General features: G+C 35.7%; 1 protein-coding gene across 8 annotated transcripts in view; it reads left to right on the forward strand.

Moving 5' to 3' along the window:
- COL21A1 (collagen type XXI alpha 1 chain) overlaps positions 1–19,468 on the forward strand; it is a 104,252-nt gene that overhangs the window by 30,186 nt on the left and 54,598 nt on the right. For all 8 annotated transcript variants that reach the window (XM_021392069.1, XM_021392073.1, XM_021392066.1 and 5 more), the window contains 7 exons: positions 4,046–4,214; positions 4,345–4,561; positions 7,185–7,358; positions 10,118–10,195; positions 12,419–12,427; positions 13,797–13,880; positions 16,181–16,243. In XM_021392069.1, coding sequence (XP_021247744.1) covers positions 4,046–4,214; positions 4,345–4,561; positions 7,185–7,358; positions 10,118–10,195; positions 12,419–12,427; positions 13,797–13,880; positions 16,181–16,243 — 794 coding nt within the window. The remainder of the gene's footprint in view (positions 1–4,045; positions 4,215–4,344; positions 4,562–7,184; positions 7,359–10,117; positions 10,196–12,418; positions 12,428–13,796; positions 13,881–16,180; positions 16,244–19,468) is intronic.

The raw sequence follows: 19,468 nt of genomic DNA on the forward strand, positions 1-19,468 counted from the left end.
TGATAGTTGAAAGGATATCTTGTTATTCCAAACAAGTGTTCTTCTACAAGCATGTGTTGAAAAAAGCAGAGCAGAGACTGCTGGCAAAAGTGCCTGGAATTGTAACAAGCTGATATTTGTAAAAAGGATTTTGTAGAGAAATTAGCCAAGACCAACACTGTAAAATGACTTTTTAGTTTTAGAATGCTGCAGCAGTGCTATTGCATAGAGTTTTCTGATAACTTAGTAAAACAATGTATTTCCTGTATATTAAAAATCAAGCAAATTTCTTCTAAAATTCATCACTCAGAAGGACAGCTAATATGCATCAGTGCTGTGTAGTACATGTTTTATTACCAAGAATTGGTGGAAGTTGTACTTCAGTTGTAGCATATTTCTGACTTACTAAGAGCAAAAAATGCTTCTCGTTTGTCCTCACTTTGAGTATTAACTTCACTGAAAAAAAAAAAGCGTTATTTATTGAGATTTATTATGTTTATTTCTTGATAAAATTATGAAAATCATAATAATTCCATCTGGCTGATGTAGTAATGTCAAGTCAGTCCAAAAGTTAAATGAGCTAAGTGCAGCTAAATTGTTTAATAAAACTTCATGCAGGGGCGGTTTTCCCAAAATAAGCACAATATTTTCTTTAAATAAACACTATTTCATCAAGATAAGTGTTCTGCTTTCAGGATTAAGTCTAGTGACATGGTTTAGCAGTGGATTTTTAGTGTTAGGTGGATGCTTGGATGTGATGATCTTAAACACCTTTTCTAATCTAAATAATTCTAAATGATACTAAGTTAGCTAGTGTCTTTTAAAATTCAAATGCGGTATTTGGCTCTGGTCTTGCAGCACTAAATTGTGACTGTTGACAACATGTGCAAAATAGTGTGTCCTTTTAATTATTTTAAGTGTTTTACTGATTTATTTCTAATGACTTTTTTCCTCTATGCCCTTAACATGCTCTCCCTTCGCATTAGCATTCAGAGATGCCTTTTGCAAAGAATGATCAGAGCTGGTTGGCAGGTTCATTTCTACCTGCAATGTTTTTAACAGGTGAATTCAAAGACTAGCAAGCTGGTGAAGTTTTATATCCGAATGGTGGATTATTTTATTCATATTGTTAAGATTTATTTTAATTCTGAGAGAGGAAGGTCCATAAGGGCAAGGCAGCAATGATTTGGCTATGATCAACCACATGGGACTTTCTTGAAGTTTTGCAATTTTGACTTGATCATCTCTGTTTTAATGTCTAAAAAAATGCTAGCCTTTTCTCTTTTGTGTTTCAAAGTTTGTTATTTAATGAACATAAGAGCATAGGGGCAGTATTTGCTTTTTCGAAAAAGGAGGCTGAGGTTTGGTGGGTTGTGTGGCAAGTAGTGCTGATATGAAGTGCCTGTGGATGGAGGGCTGTCGTGTGTCGTTTGGGAACTCTAGTGTTTGTTTCAGAGCATGCCAGGGTGAAAACAGCTGCTGAACCTGTCTTCTGGAAAGGACAGGGGTGTCTGAAAGGCAAATATGGCTAAAAGCATCCCCAAATATTTAAGATTTCTTATTCTGGATGCTGAATGTTTCTGTATTGTTAATGTTCTCTAGTAAAAATGCAGAAAAGATTGTGCATCAAGAATGCATGTAAAAATGCAGAAAAGATTGTGCATCAAGAATGCATGTAAAAATAATAGTCAATGCAGACCTCAAAGGCTGATAATGGGATTTGACATCTAAAAGATATTTCATGCTTCAGGAATGAAAATAAAGTACCAGAAATCTATATAAAATCACTAGAAGGGAACAAGATATAACTGTAGGCTGGTGAGTTGCTGTGACTGAGACTATGAACTGGAAACACAATCCTGTTTCCCATGGAACACAGCTTGTAATTTTGCCGCTGACTTCTGCATCCTGTGTAATGTCCCAGTTAGTTGTTGTCAAAATAGCTCTGCCAGAAGATGGGCCAGAAGATACAAAGATCAGCCTTATTGTGAATGTTTTTATGTAGTTCTGCAGCGTGCCATTGAAAATAAACAGTAGTTTCTTAATGTAAAATTTGACACATGCTTAATTTATATTTGTTTGATTCAGAATAGAATGACCCTCTCACATAAAATAATTTAATTTCAGCATTGTTTGATTTTACAGCAATTTTCTAATACTGTGACTGTATTCATTATCTTATTTATTATCTTATTTATGCATTCATTATCTTGTCAGTGCACGTAGTTGTCTGTAGTCTGTATTAGTGGCAAGATGACCATTATTCAGCTTTGAAATAAATAACCTTAGAGAATGTTTCCAGGATATTGCTGCATGTGCCTTTTACTATATACAGTGAATAAACCTGAAAAATAAAGTGTTGTTATTTTTACTTATTTTTTACTTATTTACTTATCAGAGCATGTTGACTTAAATCCTACATCTGTGTTTTGAGACAAATAAGAAGGAAATTAGTGTTGTATTTTCCTTTTTCTCTCTTTTTATTTTTCATTGTAGCATTCAGGAGGTAAACATTTTAGTTTCTTTTATTTAAGCAGGGAGTTATTGCAGTTCTTTCTTATACAATCAGGCAGATACCTTGTCATATATTTTTATTTTGGGACTCTGATGACATTCTGCTATGGAGAGAAAAAGAAATCCAAGGGGAATGCATGCAGCTTCTTGCTGCTACTCCAGATAGTTGCGGTATGTCCTGTTAGCACTGATTGTCCTTTCCCACCATAGATAGTTTGTGCAGACACTCTAACCAAAGGCTTTCTTTAAGTTTACGTATCACACCTTCCCCGCCAGAGTAGAGATAGCTTCTGATTGCGCTTGCACTGGCTAAAAAGAGAAGCCATGAGGCATTGCTCATATTATAAAGAAAGAGGCTGAACTAATCTAAATTGTTGATACATTAGAGAAGTTGACATCAGTTTTGACACCAAACTCAGTGGTGCAGTTGATAGACCAAAAGGAATGGATGCCATCCAAAGGGATCTGGACAAGCCTGAAAGGTAGACCCACGTGAACCTCATGAGTTCAGCAGGGCCAAATGCAAGGTGCTGCAGTTGGGTCAGGGAAGTCCCAGGTATGTATACAGAGTGGGAGAAGAACTCATTGAGAGCAGCCCTGCTGAGAAGCACTTGGGGATTCCAGTGGACAAGAAGCTCAGCATGGGCCAGCAGTGTGCGCTTGCATTCCGGAAGGCCAATTGCATCCTGAGCTGCATCAAAAGAGGGGTGGCCAGCAGGGAGAGGGAGGTGATTATCCCTCTCTGCTTTGCCCCTTTGAGGTCTCATCTGGAGTACTGCAGCACAAGAAGGATGCCGAGCTGCTGGAATGGGTCCAGAGGAGGCAAGAAAGATGATCAGAGGGCTGGAGCACTTCTCCTATGAAGACAGGCCCAGGGAGCTGGGCTTGTTCAGCCTGGAGAAGAGAAGGCTCTCAGGAGACCTCATTGCAGCCTTTCTTTACTTCAAGGGAGCTCGTAAACAGGAAGGGGATGGACTTTTTACACAGCCTGATAGTGATAGGACAAAAAGAATATTTCAGTCTAAAAGAGATGGTGGCTTTATTCAGAGGGTGGTGAGACACTGGCATGGGTTGTTCAGATAGGTTGTGGATGCCCTGGAGAGATTCAAGGCCAGATGGGATGGGGCTTTGGGCAACCTGGTCTGGTGGGAGGTGTCCCTGTCCACAGCAAGGGTTGGAACTGGATGATCTTTAAGGTCCCTTCCAACGCAACCCATTCTATGATTCTTTGATACGATCTATTGTAGGATTTTGAGACATGAATTTTAAAATATAAGTCCAATATTTTTATTAGTCAAATATTTTAATGCCTTTTAACTACAATTAGTTGCAAATCAAAATAGCAGTATGTGGTTGCAGTAAAATGTGACATCTCTGTATTCTCACTTCACGTCTCAGAGGATTCTGGATATCAGTTCTCTCTTGTACTTCAGCAGCAGTTATAAGTTCCTTTTTATTTCTTGAAAGGCAGCTACAAAAAATTATGTGGATGAGATGTTACCTTTTGAAAGTTTTAAATCATACTTTTAATTATATATGTGTTTCTTTGCAGAATCTGTGTGTCCAACAAGAATTCCAGTGGCAGCTCGAGATGAAAAAGGATTTGACATTCTTGTAGGACTAGGTGTGAAAAAAAAGGTTAAAAAAAGAATTCAAATACCGACTACTAATGCTAAAGCTTATGAAGTAACCTCCCGTGTTGACCTGTCAGAGTTGACAAGGTATTTACATTCATAAATAAGGTTCTAAATGTAATAAGATTTTTATATTTGTTTGTTTAAAATGAGAGAAACTTAAGATTTATGTAAGTGTTCACACATTGTCATTTTTCTTTTCCACTGTCTTATTTAGGAATGTGTTTCCAGAAGGTCTCCCTCCATCCTATGTGTTTGTTTCCACTCAGAGATTTAAAGTAAAAAAGACGTGGGATTTGTGGAGAGTTCTAAGCCTGGATAAGAGACCACAGATAGCAGTCACAATTAATGGAGAAGAAAAAACATTGTCATTCACTACCACAAGTTTAATAAATGGCACACAGGTTATTACTTTTGCTGCACCTCGTGTAAAGGTAAGTAATAGGTCAGCATCATGCTGGAATACTCATTTAAATACACATTTTTCCTTTAGTCTTTTTTTTTTTTTAATGCGTGATTCTCATTATTGGCTGCTTAGGCATTTAAAAATGGATGGTGGGTACTTCACTCATGTTTCCTGAGCATCCACAGTGTCTGCTCTGCAGGTGCTTTTTACTCAGCAGTTTCCAGCAGGTAATTGTGAAGATCACAGAGAATCATTTGCACACAGCTCTTGACATCACATATGCTGGAAAGTGTTTTCTGCCTAGGCTAGAAGGTGAGAATAAGAGTAGTCCTTTTTTTTAGTGAGAGTTTTTTGTTAAGCATCTAAATTCCTTGTAAATGCATCATGAAATGAATTAGTTTCTGCTCTAGAAGAGCACTGTACAAAATAAGTTCAGTCTGGATTTGTTTAGTTCTCTGTTGAATAAAAATTCCTTTCAGCTGCCTGTTTTTCTCACTGAAGGGATTCCCCTCTTTGTGAAAACCATTTTTATTGTTTCTTAGTGTATTCTGTAGGTTTCCTCTCAGTCTTTTTTTCATTAACTTCCAGTGAAGTATTCGAATCTGTGAGAAAGATGATCTAAGTTGCAGGAAGGAGATTAAATGTCTCCACTCTCGTGTTCATACCACTATAGGAATACACAGCCTGGAGATTCCTCTTCCTGGCTCAGGGAGTATTTTTTAATTTAAGAAAGAGGGACTCTTTGGCAAAAAAAAGAGTGGGAAAGATTTACCATGGGAACACTGAGTTGCCAAGTGGGTTCTGATTTTCTGGGAAGTAGTGGCCTGCATTTGAATTCTAACTCCAAATGAGGCTAAAGGAATTTGAAATATAAATCCTCGGAGTAAGAAGGTCTAAAGTCTAAGAGAATGTCTTAGCTACAAGGCTTTTGTTGGGGAGTATTTTATTCTTCTGTTATTAAATGAAAAATTTTACTTTCTGTTTCCATATTTTCTCTGCCTTGATTTAGATGACATTGCTGGAAATCTCTTTTATAAGTAAATCTGATGCCTTATATGTGTTTTGGGTATCTGCAGGGGAAAAAAAGCCAATTTTATTCCTGCAGTCCTGGGTATTTTTACTATTTTTTTAATGATGATTTATCACATTACCCAAGAAAATTGAAATGTTTAATATTGTGATCTGTTATTTATTTTGTCTTGTAATGAGAACCATTTTAAAAAAAAATCATGATCTACAAATGGAAGTACATTGGAAGCAGAGATGCTGCATAAGGCTATATAACAAGTGCTGCTGTGAAAGTAATGCATCCTATTTTATTATGTTGGCCCACAATGTTAAAGGCAGATGTAGGTGGTATGGCAGTAGGTGTTGAATCTTCCTACCAGTTTTCCATTCCATTTTGTTGCTGTGCAACAGGTGGCAGCAGAGGGGCAGTCTGACAAAATGATGTTTGACATGGAAGTGTCTATGAAGCACAAGCGTGTTGTTGAATTCCTCTCTGAGGAAGAAATGACCCCCACTGACACTCATCGATGCTTGCTGAATGTTGATAGAGACCAAACGGTGGATGTGAGCACAGTGAGGTGGTGGGTGATGTATTTCAGCAGTGGTGACAGCAACAGTGGGTCACCTCCATTAGTGCAGATTTTTACAAGCAAAGCATGCAGGCTCTTGTTCATTGCTGGCAAAAATACATAAGCTAATGGTGGTGCCTGTGTTGAAAAAGAGTGTTTTGTAGCTGAGAATTTGCTCTATCAAATAGTCTTGCATTTGTTGTAGTTTCAATGGAAATAAATAGGAGGCATTACTTTTGGAGTGACTAATGCGCTAAGTGAAGTGAAATTAATTTCTCTTCATGCTTACAGAAGTTAGTAAAGATATATAATAAAAAGTGTATGTTTAAATTACTATTATGTATATGAACTTACTGTAGGATTAATTTCATAAATTTAGTTATATGAAAGGTGAGCATCTAGTCTAGGCTAGGCTAAATAGCTAAATAGTTTTTGGAATTAAGAGAAAGACACAAGAGCATGGTATTTGTTCCTATGTTGAGTTTCTTTTCTTTGGTAGATGTGATAAATACTTCTGTAAAGCTCTCTCTCATTTTGTTACCTGTGTAAATATTCTATTTGTTTAAATCTTAAGTTGAGGTTCTGTGATATGATGAATTTAATACTTGTCTTTTTTTTTTTTAGACTATTGTGATTCCTTCTGCCAATATCATGTCTTTAAGATTGTTCTATAAGAGATTAAGTAGAAAGTTTTTCAAGTACCGATTTGTTTGTACTACAATTTAAGATCTGAAGTACTTGAGATATTATACTTCTACTGAAAAAATTCCATCTCAGGCTTCATATTTGCAACAAATACAAGTCTCAACATGTTCAGAGTCAGACTGAAAATATCTGTTTGGTTTAAAAACAATTCTCGAGTACAGACTATTTATTACCAAGTATAATTTTCTCAGCTGTAGTATTACTTGACTAATACTTTCTTTACCTGTACAATTGTAAATATTTTTCTATGACAAAACCTGGAAAATCTCAACCATTAACTAGTAGCTTAAGTGTTCAAAATGAGTTTTATTGTCATTTAAATTAAAAGTAATTTTGTTTTAAATGTTTCCATTTTCTCCACTTTTTTAGATGTTGTTTGATGAAGGCTGGCATCAAATTCGTCTCTTAGTTACAGAAGACTTTGTAACTTTGTATATAGATGACCAAGAAATTGAAACAAAGCCATTACATCCTGTTTTAGGTATTTACATCAGTGGACTAACCCAAATAGGAAAGTATTCTGGAAAGGAGGAAACTGTACAGGTATGCTTATGTTAAAAGCTCAGTAATTGAAATATCAGGTTAATGCAGTTAACTGCATAAAATGTAAGTTAGCATTACGTTCCTGCCTTATATTTTCCTGCATTTGCTCTTCTAATTTACTCTAGGTTGAAATTTAATATATAAAGTTCTAGTAGTTAAGAGGGAATGTGAATTGTAAGAAGGACCCAGCACAACTGGTATATCCTGTATGGTGTACTTAGTTGGTGTCACAGATTTCAGGGGGTGTTAGTTTTTGGTGAGGCACTAATTTGATGCAGTACTTTGCTCAAATTTGGAGAATAGAGTATATCAGAGCAGAGTATATCCTCTGTGCTTACGCTTGTATATAATTTCCATCCATCACTGTGTGAGCTATGTCAACACAACTGGGAGAGAACAAAATCTCATTGCTAGCTGTCAAGAGAGTGTGAAGCTCTGTCATGAAAGTTATGTCAACTCTGGCTATGTTGCACTGCAAATACTGGGTGCACAAGGGAGCACTATTTGACTGCTGTGCTGGAAAAAAAGCGCTGAAACCAGTGTACTGAGGTTCTCCTCTATTGAGGAATGCTCTATTCCTCTTGCCATCAGCTGCATGCAGACACCAAAGAGTTGATAACATTAGGCTTTATAGGTAAAGGATGTATAGAGCAGTGGTGAGGACTGTAATGTTGAAAGTGTTCCAGATGCTGACTAAATAGATTGTTTCCTTGTATCTATAACAACGCGAGCAAAGTGATAATAGCATTAACAATTAGATTGAGAGTAAAGGAAGCAATACAAAGAAATACTGAATTACACAAGTTGGCAGAGTTTTTCTGCTCATTTTGCAAGCTATAATTATCTTTTTTTACGCTCCAGTGTTTAATTTCATGACCCTTACTGTTCCTATTAAAATATGTTAATGTGTTCTGCATCATCTTTGTTAACTCTATTCAGATGCTGTTAATCAGTTACTCTCAGTTTTGCTCCTTTGTGGCCAGGCTTCAATGCTATTATTACCATATTCTAAAACTGTACACGGAAACTTGGATGACATTCTATGTGTGTGACTCAGCATTTCTGATAGAAATACATTTTGTATGGTGATATTCTTCTTTATGAATAACAGTGAATGCTTTCCACAGATTTCTGGTAGGCACTTTTTTCAAGGAAAGCAGAGATTTTGGAATTGTAATCAATCATCTCACACATTTTCCCTGTCAGTGCAGGATTATCCCATTCTCATAGTTTTGTATGTTCTAGGATTTTAGGGTTATTTGTTGTACCTTTTTTTTTTTGGTCTTAAGTTTCTGCAGAAATGGATTTCATACATTTCCCAGCAATACAGTTTCTCAGTTAAAGGATGTTATTTGCAAAACATATTATGTAAAACAAAAATAAAAACATTTTAGGAATGTAGAATTGTATCAGATCATCTCCTGATAGTGGACTAGAAAAGAAATAGAAAATCTGCCTCATGTTACAATTTTGTACTTCCAAAAATAATAATAAAAACCTAAAAAAGGTATTTTTCTCCAGTTTCTCAGACTGTGACGTATTCTGTAAGGCATTAGCAGTCAACCTTTGCCAGAATATATCTATTTAAACTATAATTAGAAACATTTTAATGAATCTGCCTACCAATTTTCAATGAAAAGGTATTTTGTAATCCTTTAAAACTGAGATCAATTGGAGTTGGATACAAACTATGATATAAGATTCTTCAGAAACACTTTGATGAATTTTCCTTCTCTTCCTTGCTATAATTCAGATGTTTTCTAGTGACACTTTGCAAGCATTCTCCATTTAATTAGGGTCTTACTGGCTTATGTCCTTTCAGTATTATGATAATAAACTTGGTTACATGCTTACATGTTGTAAATTGTAGTTAATATGTTTAAAATTTGAACACACATATTGCTATGTGTGTTATTAACAGGCTTGATATTCTCATCTGTCTTCCCCCTACTTGTCAAACTTACGATCTGTGATTTCTTGTTATGGGTAACTGGGGCTTTTTTCTCTTTGTGGCCATGATAGCTTCAGGCTAGGAAAGATAGATAGCTTCAGTGCTTTTGTTTCCCTACAGTGACAGAGCAGAATGGCACAGTTTTTTTGCTTACCTGTTGCCAGTGTTTCTATTGGCTACTTCTTACAATTTTACATTATACATCTAAACTCTAAACTAAATTATTCCAAGTGTCGGGGACGCTTTCTGATGCTTCACCAAAACTTAGTAATCTTACATCTAGAAGAGGCAGGTCAGTGTAGACATATCTAACCAGGACTGTTAAGGTGAAAAGGAAAGTGTTGGGTTTTACTTGGAATCATAGAATCAACAAGTTTGGAAAAGACCTCCAAGATCATCCAGTCCAATACTTGAGCTGTTGTAACTGTTTCCAAATGGTATTGGCAGCTGGTATAGTTCGTGCTGTGCATGTTTGGATTTATTACCAAGGATTAAGGGTGGTTATTTCTGTTGTTTTAGAAAATAAAGTCTTGGATTGATTATTTTTCTTTAAATAATTTTGTTACAGAAAGTTGAATCAGTTGCATATATGAATCATTGTGAGAAGCCTGACTTAAAGTGTTCCTACATCCTTCATTGATTTTTAACTGTAGCGGAAACATAGAGCTTCCAGTTTCAGTTGCTTTTTAAAATTATGTTCATTTTTTAAACCTGTGGATGATACAAAGTAAGAAGAGTCTTGTTTAACATACAATGTCAGACTTATTAACGCTTTTTCTAAAAATGTCTTTTATGTCTTAAATTATAGTTTGATATACAAAAACTGCGAATCTACTGTGACCCAGAGCAAAATAATCGAGAAACAGTCTGTGAGATCCCAGGATTTGTGAGTACAATAGATGAACTTTAGCAAACTACTTGGCTTTTTTACACATCACCATTTGAAGCTGACTTAAGACTCTGCAGTATCAAGTGACCCAGAATTTGTCCACTTTCAGCCTTAGTTTTGCACAAACACATTTTAAAAGCTTTTTTCATTTTAGATATTTGATGGTGCTAATTTGTAACAACAGTATGAAGAATCCCAGAATTTTCAGTTACAAATTCAAGATTTTAAACATTAAAACAGCTAGATTACGGCAGTGTAGAATACTTTAAGCATAACTTTTTATCTTGTCTAATATACTTTTTGCTACTTGCTCTCTGAAAATTCTGTATGTACTTAAAGAACCCATAGTTTTAAATCACCTTTTCATATCAGAAATATCTATGCTGAAGTCTGATTTTAAAATCACAGTAGCTGAAGTGAAGCCAAGATTTTATGAAGTATGTTACTGGTAAGACAAAAGTAAAATGTAGTTCAGTATTGTAGGATTCTTGTCTACAATTAGGAAGCTCATAGGACTCCTTTGATTCTTTCTTTTCTCTCTTACTTAACTATATGAAGAAATGTAAAACACATGCAAACAAATTAGAAAACCATTCGCAGCACACTGTTGTGGCCAGATTTTCAAAAGCATTCAACTCTCATCCCAAAATATTTGCTGAAGATTGGTTTATATCTATAGTTTCCTTCAAAATATCATCCTTGTTTAGTGCTAAACCCAACTGAGCTAAAGATAGTCTGTGTCCAGGCAAAACTGTATTCTGCATGTTGTGATTTAGTATATTAGGACCATCTTGCCAATTTTAGAATAGAGCCTGTCAGTCTTCAACATCTAGATACTTCATTTTTTTGCCAAATTTGCATAGACCCACAGCTAATGTGTTTGGCTCCTATTCAGCTAGGGCCAGCATGTCTGTTGTAATCAGCACCCGTATTAAAAACCTTTCTAGAACTCACAACTTTTATTTAGGAAATAAGAAAGCAGCTAGGTTCTTATCTGTTCTGAAATCTGTGTGTCAGGAACTAATGAACTCAGAAACACTCTTGTAGTTAAATTTAGCTTTCAATATTAAGTAAACTTATTATTTCACTATTTACCTGCACCACGTATCTTCTTGTTCTTTGCAGATTATAAGTAGGATATAAAAAATAAACGAAGAAAAAAAGGATAACCCTAAAAAAAAACCCACTGAAAAGTCCACCATATTTTGCATGCTCTTCAACTTGGCAAGACATCCGAGCAAAAAGCTCACATTTTGCCAGTTTAGTTTCACATACTGTTGTAAATTAAATTTGGGCTTCACCCATGAAATTCTGAACTCCTTCAAGAAATAAAAATCTTGGATGATCTCCAGAGAGGTAATGACAGTTGGAGACATATGTGGTTTATGGTTGTATTCCATCACAGTGTGGTTGTGTCAGAGCTTCTGAACTAAGCTGGGGCTGTATGTAATATTTACAGCCTGAATTCATCCCCTCTCCCTGAGGCACATGGCTTTAGAATAATTTCAAACTCCCACTACAATCCTTGGAGAAAAACAATCTTCTCTAGAGTTTGCCTGAGGGGAAGATTGAATTCAGAGGAGCCTGTTTCTGCTCACTATGTGTAAAGACTGATAACTGTGTGCATCAGAAAACTCCTTTATGTGGTGCAGGTAATGGTGGCTACTAAATCATTAAAATAGACAATTTCACGTGTGATGTGCTGAAATATATGGGGATTTTTCTATGATTCTGCAGATACCATGCAGTCACATAGGAAATCATGTTAGAGAAAGCCAGCTTTGGCTCTCTACTGCTGTGCATTTTCCCAGATGCTAAATTCGGGAGAAATCAGAGATTTTAGAAATGTTTTAGGATATTTTTGGTCATGAATGAATGAGTATTCTTTTGATGAGAAGTTACTCCTGGCAAGAGATTTGAGCCAAGTCTAAACATTCAGTATATAAATATTTACATGGTCCAGTTTTAATTTTAGTTCTGTCATGCCTTTTAAAATTTGCTACTGGCAGCTCTTGTTTAGAGACCCTTAAATGATACTAAGCTTCATTTCTGTTGACAGCAGCTGCACACAAACTTGAGGAAGTCTGAAATTTTGCATGATAGCTGCTTGATATTTACCACTTCAAATTTATGACTGTTTTTGATAATGTTTACAAATGAATTGATTTTGTTTAATGCAAGTATTGTTTTATTCTTAAATTATGTTTCTTCTTGTTTCAGAATGGAGAGGTAGGCACAATCCTAAACTGCTCAAACTCACTTTAAGGTAGTATGTGACTTTATTTAACTTATTATAGGGAATACACTCTGTTTTAAAAAATGGACAGAAGTTCACTAAGCTCAAAAATGCTGTATTTCCATTAATTGAGTAGTACTCAATGGACAAATTGAAAATCAGTTTTCCACATTTATTAGAGTAAATGGCCTGATTTCATTTCCCAGTTCAATTGAATTGCTCTTATCTGCAGGACTGGATTAGGGTTGCAAAATGAATGGGATATGCAGTCAGCTTCCCGGATCATGCCAGTGGGAGCTCCCTGAAGGGGAGCTGGTTTGAAGGCTTAATATGATAGTTCCCCTAGCCATGCTGGTAACTCCACTCCTGCTTGGTACCATTGTGAAGGCAATGTGGAGCTGTATTTTGAACAATCATTTGACCCTAAGAAATAGTTCCACTCAGAGAATGTTTTAAGAAGAATGTTATAGAAGGTGTGTTAGATAATAAATGCAAAGTCTGCTCTTGCATATCTTGGATTCTTAACGTTTTGCCTTTCCATATCTCAGAGAACTTACTAAGTGAAACAGAATTCACTGAATCTAGCCGTAACATATAAAATTTCCTACAGGTGCACCTACATTTTGGGTGCCTAGCCTTGAGTAAATGAATTTGATCTAGCAGCTCTCCCCTCTTCTGCCTTAGGTTTCACGTTATCTCAGAAGAGGGAAATAGATACATCGAGTGACTTATTGAGATTTAGTGTTTACCGCTGTTTATATAGGGGGTGTAGTTTGGAGGAATTCACCTAACAGTGATGATGAGCACCCTTGGGGTTCCAGGTAGGAATCAGTGGTAGCAGCCATACCTACCTTTCCCAAAATAGCTTAATGGCTGGGACACGTCCACACAGTGAGAGATCTGAGCTTTACATCCTTTTCTGGCTTGTTACAACAGTAGCATGCCAGTCAATTGCGGTCACTATGCTATACATACTATTTGTTAGATTCTTTTTGCAAACTTCTGTTAAATAGTTATATTTGATAAGTGATCACACTTCAAGTTATGAATATCACTTAGTTTAGGAGAACAGTTTTGCATGTTGCCAGATTGAAAGTTACCAAACTGATAAAAGATCTGTGGAGAAGCAAATAGAGTTACAGGTATTGGCAAGTATTAGTATTTACTTTTTTATTTATTTTCTTCTTTGTAAAATGATGCATGCATGGAGGGCAGTGTTCAGGTGAGCAAAAATTCTACCTGAACAAAAGAGTGAAAGTCAAGACCTATGTAACCTAAGGAAAATCAGCCTCACATAATGTTATGATCTGTTTGTTCAGTGGTTTTGGCATGTGTTTTGATGGTTGGTTTCACTCTTGGTAGTGCATGAATGGCCCAAGTGATGTAGGCTCCACACCTGCCCCCTGCATATGCCCACCAGGGAAACAAGGACCTCCAGGCCCCAAAGTAAGTTTCAATTCTTTTTTCTTGAGCATACACTACTTTTTTTTCCCTTCTGATCTCATGCTGACTACTTGTAGTCATGCAGATTAAAAAAGTAGGGTACTAGTTCTGCATAGTTCAGGTTTCCAGTGAGTGAATATAGTGATAAGGAGTATTGAGGTCAGGTTTGGGTGCTGTAACTCCTGATGACATAAATATATCTTCTACTTTCCAAGAAAACGGTTGTGGTTGTAAAATTATGTTTTCTTACCAATCTTCAGCAGATGATCTTGCACTATTAATTATTTCAGAATTAGGTGGATTGCTAATAAAGTAGTCTTTAATAAGTTTTCTTCCTTCTTTGTTTAAGACAAAATGCTTACTGCAGAGTTCCACCTTTGCTGTTCTGATTTTTATGACCTCCTGTGAGTGTTGGTGAAGGATAAAGGTGTGAATTAGACTTGGGTCTCAGATGCCTAATGTGTCAGACTCACATCACAAGTGTTTTTCTGCCCTATCTGCCCCAGTTACTGTGCTAAGCAGTGCTGTACCCAGTTACTGGCTTTCCACATATGGGTGGACAAGAAGATTCCAAATTGCTTATCTTTCACTAAGCGAATGATTTAAAGAAAATATTTTCATAATTTAAGTGGTAACAATCTACTGCAGCTACCTCATGTTAGTGGTCTGTTTGCTATACTGATAATGGCTTCTAATCAGGGAATTAGAAACCACGTATTGGAGACCATTATTATTTCATGTAATATAATGTTGGTGGTTTTATTTTTACCTTATTTCTCCTTTAGCATATTAGACAAAAAAGAGAGAGAAGAAAATATTTATAATAAAAAATTTTGAAAGCTACATCCTGTAAAGCATGAAAGAATATGCAATATCAGAACTAAGGTGACCTATACAATTTTAATAAGTATCTGTTTCACGTGTGATCTTCCAATTGCATTGCAGTAAAATATTTGAGATAATAATATAGATAACAAGATGGTGCCCAACCCAAAAGACTGCAGGAAGAATGAAGAGGAAGCCAATTTAAGATCTGTAGGTTATCTCAGTTACAGTATTTCTTTACTCTTGAACGCTGGACTTTGAAGCGTATAGATTTAATCTTAATTTGTGCGTTTGTGATATTAATGGGATACAATAAAATTGATTCATTTATAAATTTTGAAATACAAATAAATGATATTTTAACATTTTCAGGACAAAGGCATAACAGTTTAGGTAGTGTACTTGAAGGCAAGTTTATTTTCTCTTGGATCTCAAACCTGGACTCTTTAATTTGGTCAACAGTAATTCTAGAGAACCTACTATTAATTTAGAAAATTATAACTGTTACACTTAGTGGCTTTTTAAAGACACATTATTCTATATCCTTTCCCATTTAGCTCAGCATGACATTTCTGTGGCTTATTTGTGAAAATATGTGTTTTTTCACACTGAAAGCTTGTTTCCTATTTCTCTCCTGATGTCCTCCCTGTTTATAACAATTCTGCAATTTAGCTGACCTGAAGGTCTGTTGATGGATCAGACTGAAGAAAACTGTACTTGCCTAATGCTTGTGCAAGAGTTAAATGTTTTCTTGACTGAGGCTTTAATGGATTTTTCAAGTCCAGATCAAGTCTGTTAGTAAAATAAACAAAGAACTTAAATATATTAAGAGGATATGTTGAGTAGGAAGATATGTTCTTGCTCTCTGACAACAAACATGATGCCTGAGAAATTGAGTTTTCTTTTCCCTTACTGTGGTCTTAACAGAGGTTATCAAAATAATTGCAGAGGCCTCATAAGAAGAAATATATATATATAAAAAAATTTTCTTTCAGACAGCAGTGTCTGGAGAGTTTATTTAACAGGCTTTAATCTTAGCTCTTGCCTTTCTAATGCTTTTCTTTAAAACCTCGACTCAGCCAAATCTTTGCTAAACAGGTGAGAGTTTTCTTCAGAGTAGAACTTCTAGCATAACGAGGTTTTAATAGAAATTTGATTACATTTATTTGATGAAAACTGTTTTTTTTTGTTGTTGTTGTTGTTGCTGACGATGTTGAAAAGCTTGAAGGCATATGAGATGAAAGGTCAAATTTGCGCTGTAACAGTGAGTGTGGGCTTGATTCTCCATGTCCTGCATCTGAAGCTAGGGATAATTTTCCTAGGGAGGGGTCACAAAATCAGTTCCCTTTTTGCTGTAGGAATTACTCCTCAATTGCAGGTACAGTTTTTTTGGGATGTCTTAGGGTTAAGGTTACTCTATGCTAATTTTAAAATGCTCTTTCATGTATTGTGTGTGTTAACCTGCCACTTCTCTGTAGGGAGATCCTGGGCAGCCTGGGAATCATGGTTATCCTGGTCAGCCTGGTCCAGATGGTAAGCCTGTGAGTACTAAAAACTCAGTCATATATTGCAAATGCAAAACCAGAGGAGAAAAGACATATACCTCTAATACCAGATTCTGAAATTTAGATGGTTTTGTCTCTGTTCTTTGAAACTGTGAATGTCACTAAGCTCTAACTATTCTATGAATGTTACAGTATGTAAGAATTCTATTAATATGTTAATCACAGTATTTTTGTCTCAAGTTAAAATATAGGTATAATAACATGAGGTAGACATTCTTATTAAGCAGAGAACAGGGTCTGAGTGTTCCTGTTGGTCTTTGCATCAGTTTGCAGAAGTTAACACCTTCTGACTGTCAAACTTTACTGCATAAGATTTTTTGCATTAGAAAGCAGTTTAGGGCAGCTAAAATATAGATACAGATATATGTTCACAATGTAAAAATACATTGTGCAGTTCTAGGCGTTGTGTGTTAAACCATGAGTCACAAAAATACCTATGTTTTGCCTTTCTTTTTACTTTTTTAAGTTGACATTCCTGTCGTACAGATGGTAAGGACTGGAAGAAAATAGATGAATAACACACACCTCTAAAAAAAAAATTGGCAGATATGGCAGTGGTTAGTGTAGTCTTCATGATTAACATTTCTATTGCAATAAAACTTTATTAAAAGCAAATAAGTATATAATAATAGTCTAAGATTTCATTACAAAATAAATTAGATCTTTGAATCAAATTGGAAGCCTCCAAGACATTGCCATCCAATCTGCTCTGTTGGGCAAGATTCTGTTAACAGCCCACAGTCCTGCATTCACAAAGCAGTGGTGTGTGTGTGCCAATGGTGTGCTGACAGAAGGCAGGCTGAAAGCTGGGAGGCGTGACCACCCTTGTTTCTTTTCTCAGAAAGTGGCCTCTGAAGGTGCTTGTTATTCATAAGAAGGCACTTCAATCAAAAAAAGAAAAGAAAAGAAAAAAAAAGTGGAAGACATTAAAAATAATTTGTTTCTTCTGAAAAGAGGGAAAATTCTCTGCTGGATACTTGGATACTAAAAGCAGGAAAAGAAAAGTGCATGCACGTGCTACAAATTAAGTCACTGTAGGTTTTCATTCTTAGTGTGAGGACTAAATCTTATGGTTGAGTCCTTAGGTTGTAGTGTTAGCTGAAATGTAGGATGAGATGTAGGAGAGAGAAGATAAGCGTCAGGGCTTCGTATCTGCAGAATACGCAACTGGGAGGGATCCCAAATGGTATCAAGAATTAAAATATGGAAAGATGCCCCCAGACATTACAAAATTTATGGTGATTTTGGGGTTAGAGAAGACGAAATAGTTTATGAAATAAGCATTGACTTATGGACTGTGGTTTTGGTTGAGATTTAGAAGGGACATTAAGTTATTTGGGGCCATTTTTGTCCATACTGGACAAACCAGAGAAGAGCAACAAAGGGCTATATTGGTCTTTTCAGCTTAGCGTTCTGTTACATTAATGGTTTTGTCCTGTGGAAAGATTGATGAGGCTATTCTAACCACACACAATTGTAACTTAAATTTGCAGTTGCTTATCGATGTTAATAACTGTAGCAAGTTGTTCTGTCTAAATAGGCACTACCTGCCAACTTTGATGGCTTAATAAAACCGCTAAGTTTCTTTTTTTAAGAATTTGTCATATCAGTCATACATTTCAATTCCACGTCAGCTAGAGGTGAAAACATTGAGATTGAAACTTACTTGGAAGTGTATATATTTTAAGGGCAATAGATATAATTAGTTAAAAGAGAAAGCTCTGTGCTACACATTATAAAAAAGTTTGTATTTCTCTTATTTTGTTGCTTAGTTACATGCTGATGTTTTCCTAGGGATAGCGGATGGTAGGTTTAACTGTGGTGAGTCCTTTTAGAAGTAAAGTTAGTTTGAAAGGAAAAAAAATAGCCACTGAACACAGAAAGTACAATTATTTCTAAAAACTGAGAATTATTCTGTTTTAAAATATAGGCTTGGTATATTGAGATGTGGCAATGGTAGCCTTAGTGGTCCAGCAGACCAATGAGAACACAAATATTTTAATAGTTCTGCATGTAAAGATCCTCATTTTTTTTTCTGTTACATAATTCCTGTATTTTCCCTGAGCTTTTGTGTTAAACAGATTCTGATAACTATTGTCTTCAAAGTTAAACTAAAAGCTTAACAAAGCTAAACTATTATCTTCAAAGTTTGAAGAAACAGTGGAAAAAATCAGAAATTGAATTCTCCCTGGCAATCATGAAAATATAGGTTTTAAATAAGAATAGGAAGAAACGGAGCTTGGGAATTGTGATCTATCCAAAATAACCTTTCTATTCAGTTGATTATTGATGATGCTTAAGCTTCTGAAGAGCATTCCTTTTCTTCTGTACAAAGTGCCTAAAAAGAGTGTACATCACAGCTTGACTATGCAGAATGCTAGAAATAGAACTGCAACATGGATAAGAAGAGCTGTCTTTACTCCAGCTAACTCCGATATTTTGAAAAATAAAATGATACTGTGTAAGCTTTAGTGAAGCCGTAATAGACTGGATATTGGTAGGGAACTGTCAGTTTCCATTCTCTCCTTTAAAAAGAAGATAGACTTTATTTCCAAAGTGTCCAGTCAGATGCAGCAGCATTGTTTTGGAAATAAGTTGTTATGACTTTTTCTCACTTTTATTAACTGGTTTCCACTTCAGTGCCATACATCTTCCCATAAGCACTGAGGTTTGTAACTGTGTGAATCACGGAGGAGAAATAAATCGATGCTGTAGTCTTTCTGTAATGCTGTAATCTGGCAGTTACATTTTTTTCCTGCTGGTGAGTCATAGTGTGCATAGATGGGCATTCTCTGAACTTAGTAAAGATTAACAAAAGTATCTCAGACAGTTAGAATAGGCTCTAAAAGCCCTGACAATGGAGAATTTTTACCATTTTGGTGTATTGAAGTTCATATTTTATTTGAAATGCTTCCAGTAAAATCCTATTAACTTCCTAATTTTTTTGAAAAATCAGCTGTAGCTTTTTGCACTTGTTCTTTGTAAGGACATAATTGCAAGCCTATTAGATCATCTGCAGCTCTGGCCAGTACATTATTGTTCCTTACAGTACATTCTTGAGTGTTTTCCAGGCTAGCTTTTAGCCGTGAACGACAGAAGACCCTTTAGATACACTGTGTAAGAAAGCAGATCCCTCCTTTTGTGTTTTTCTTCTATTTATTTATTTGATAACACTACTAGCACTTAATCATTGCTGTCAGT

This window comes from Numida meleagris, chromosome 3 (genome assembly GCF_002078875.1).
Source record: "Numida meleagris isolate 19003 breed g44 Domestic line chromosome 3, NumMel1.0, whole genome shotgun sequence".
NCBI classification, from domain to species: domain Eukaryota; kingdom Metazoa; phylum Chordata; class Aves; order Galliformes; family Numididae; genus Numida; species Numida meleagris.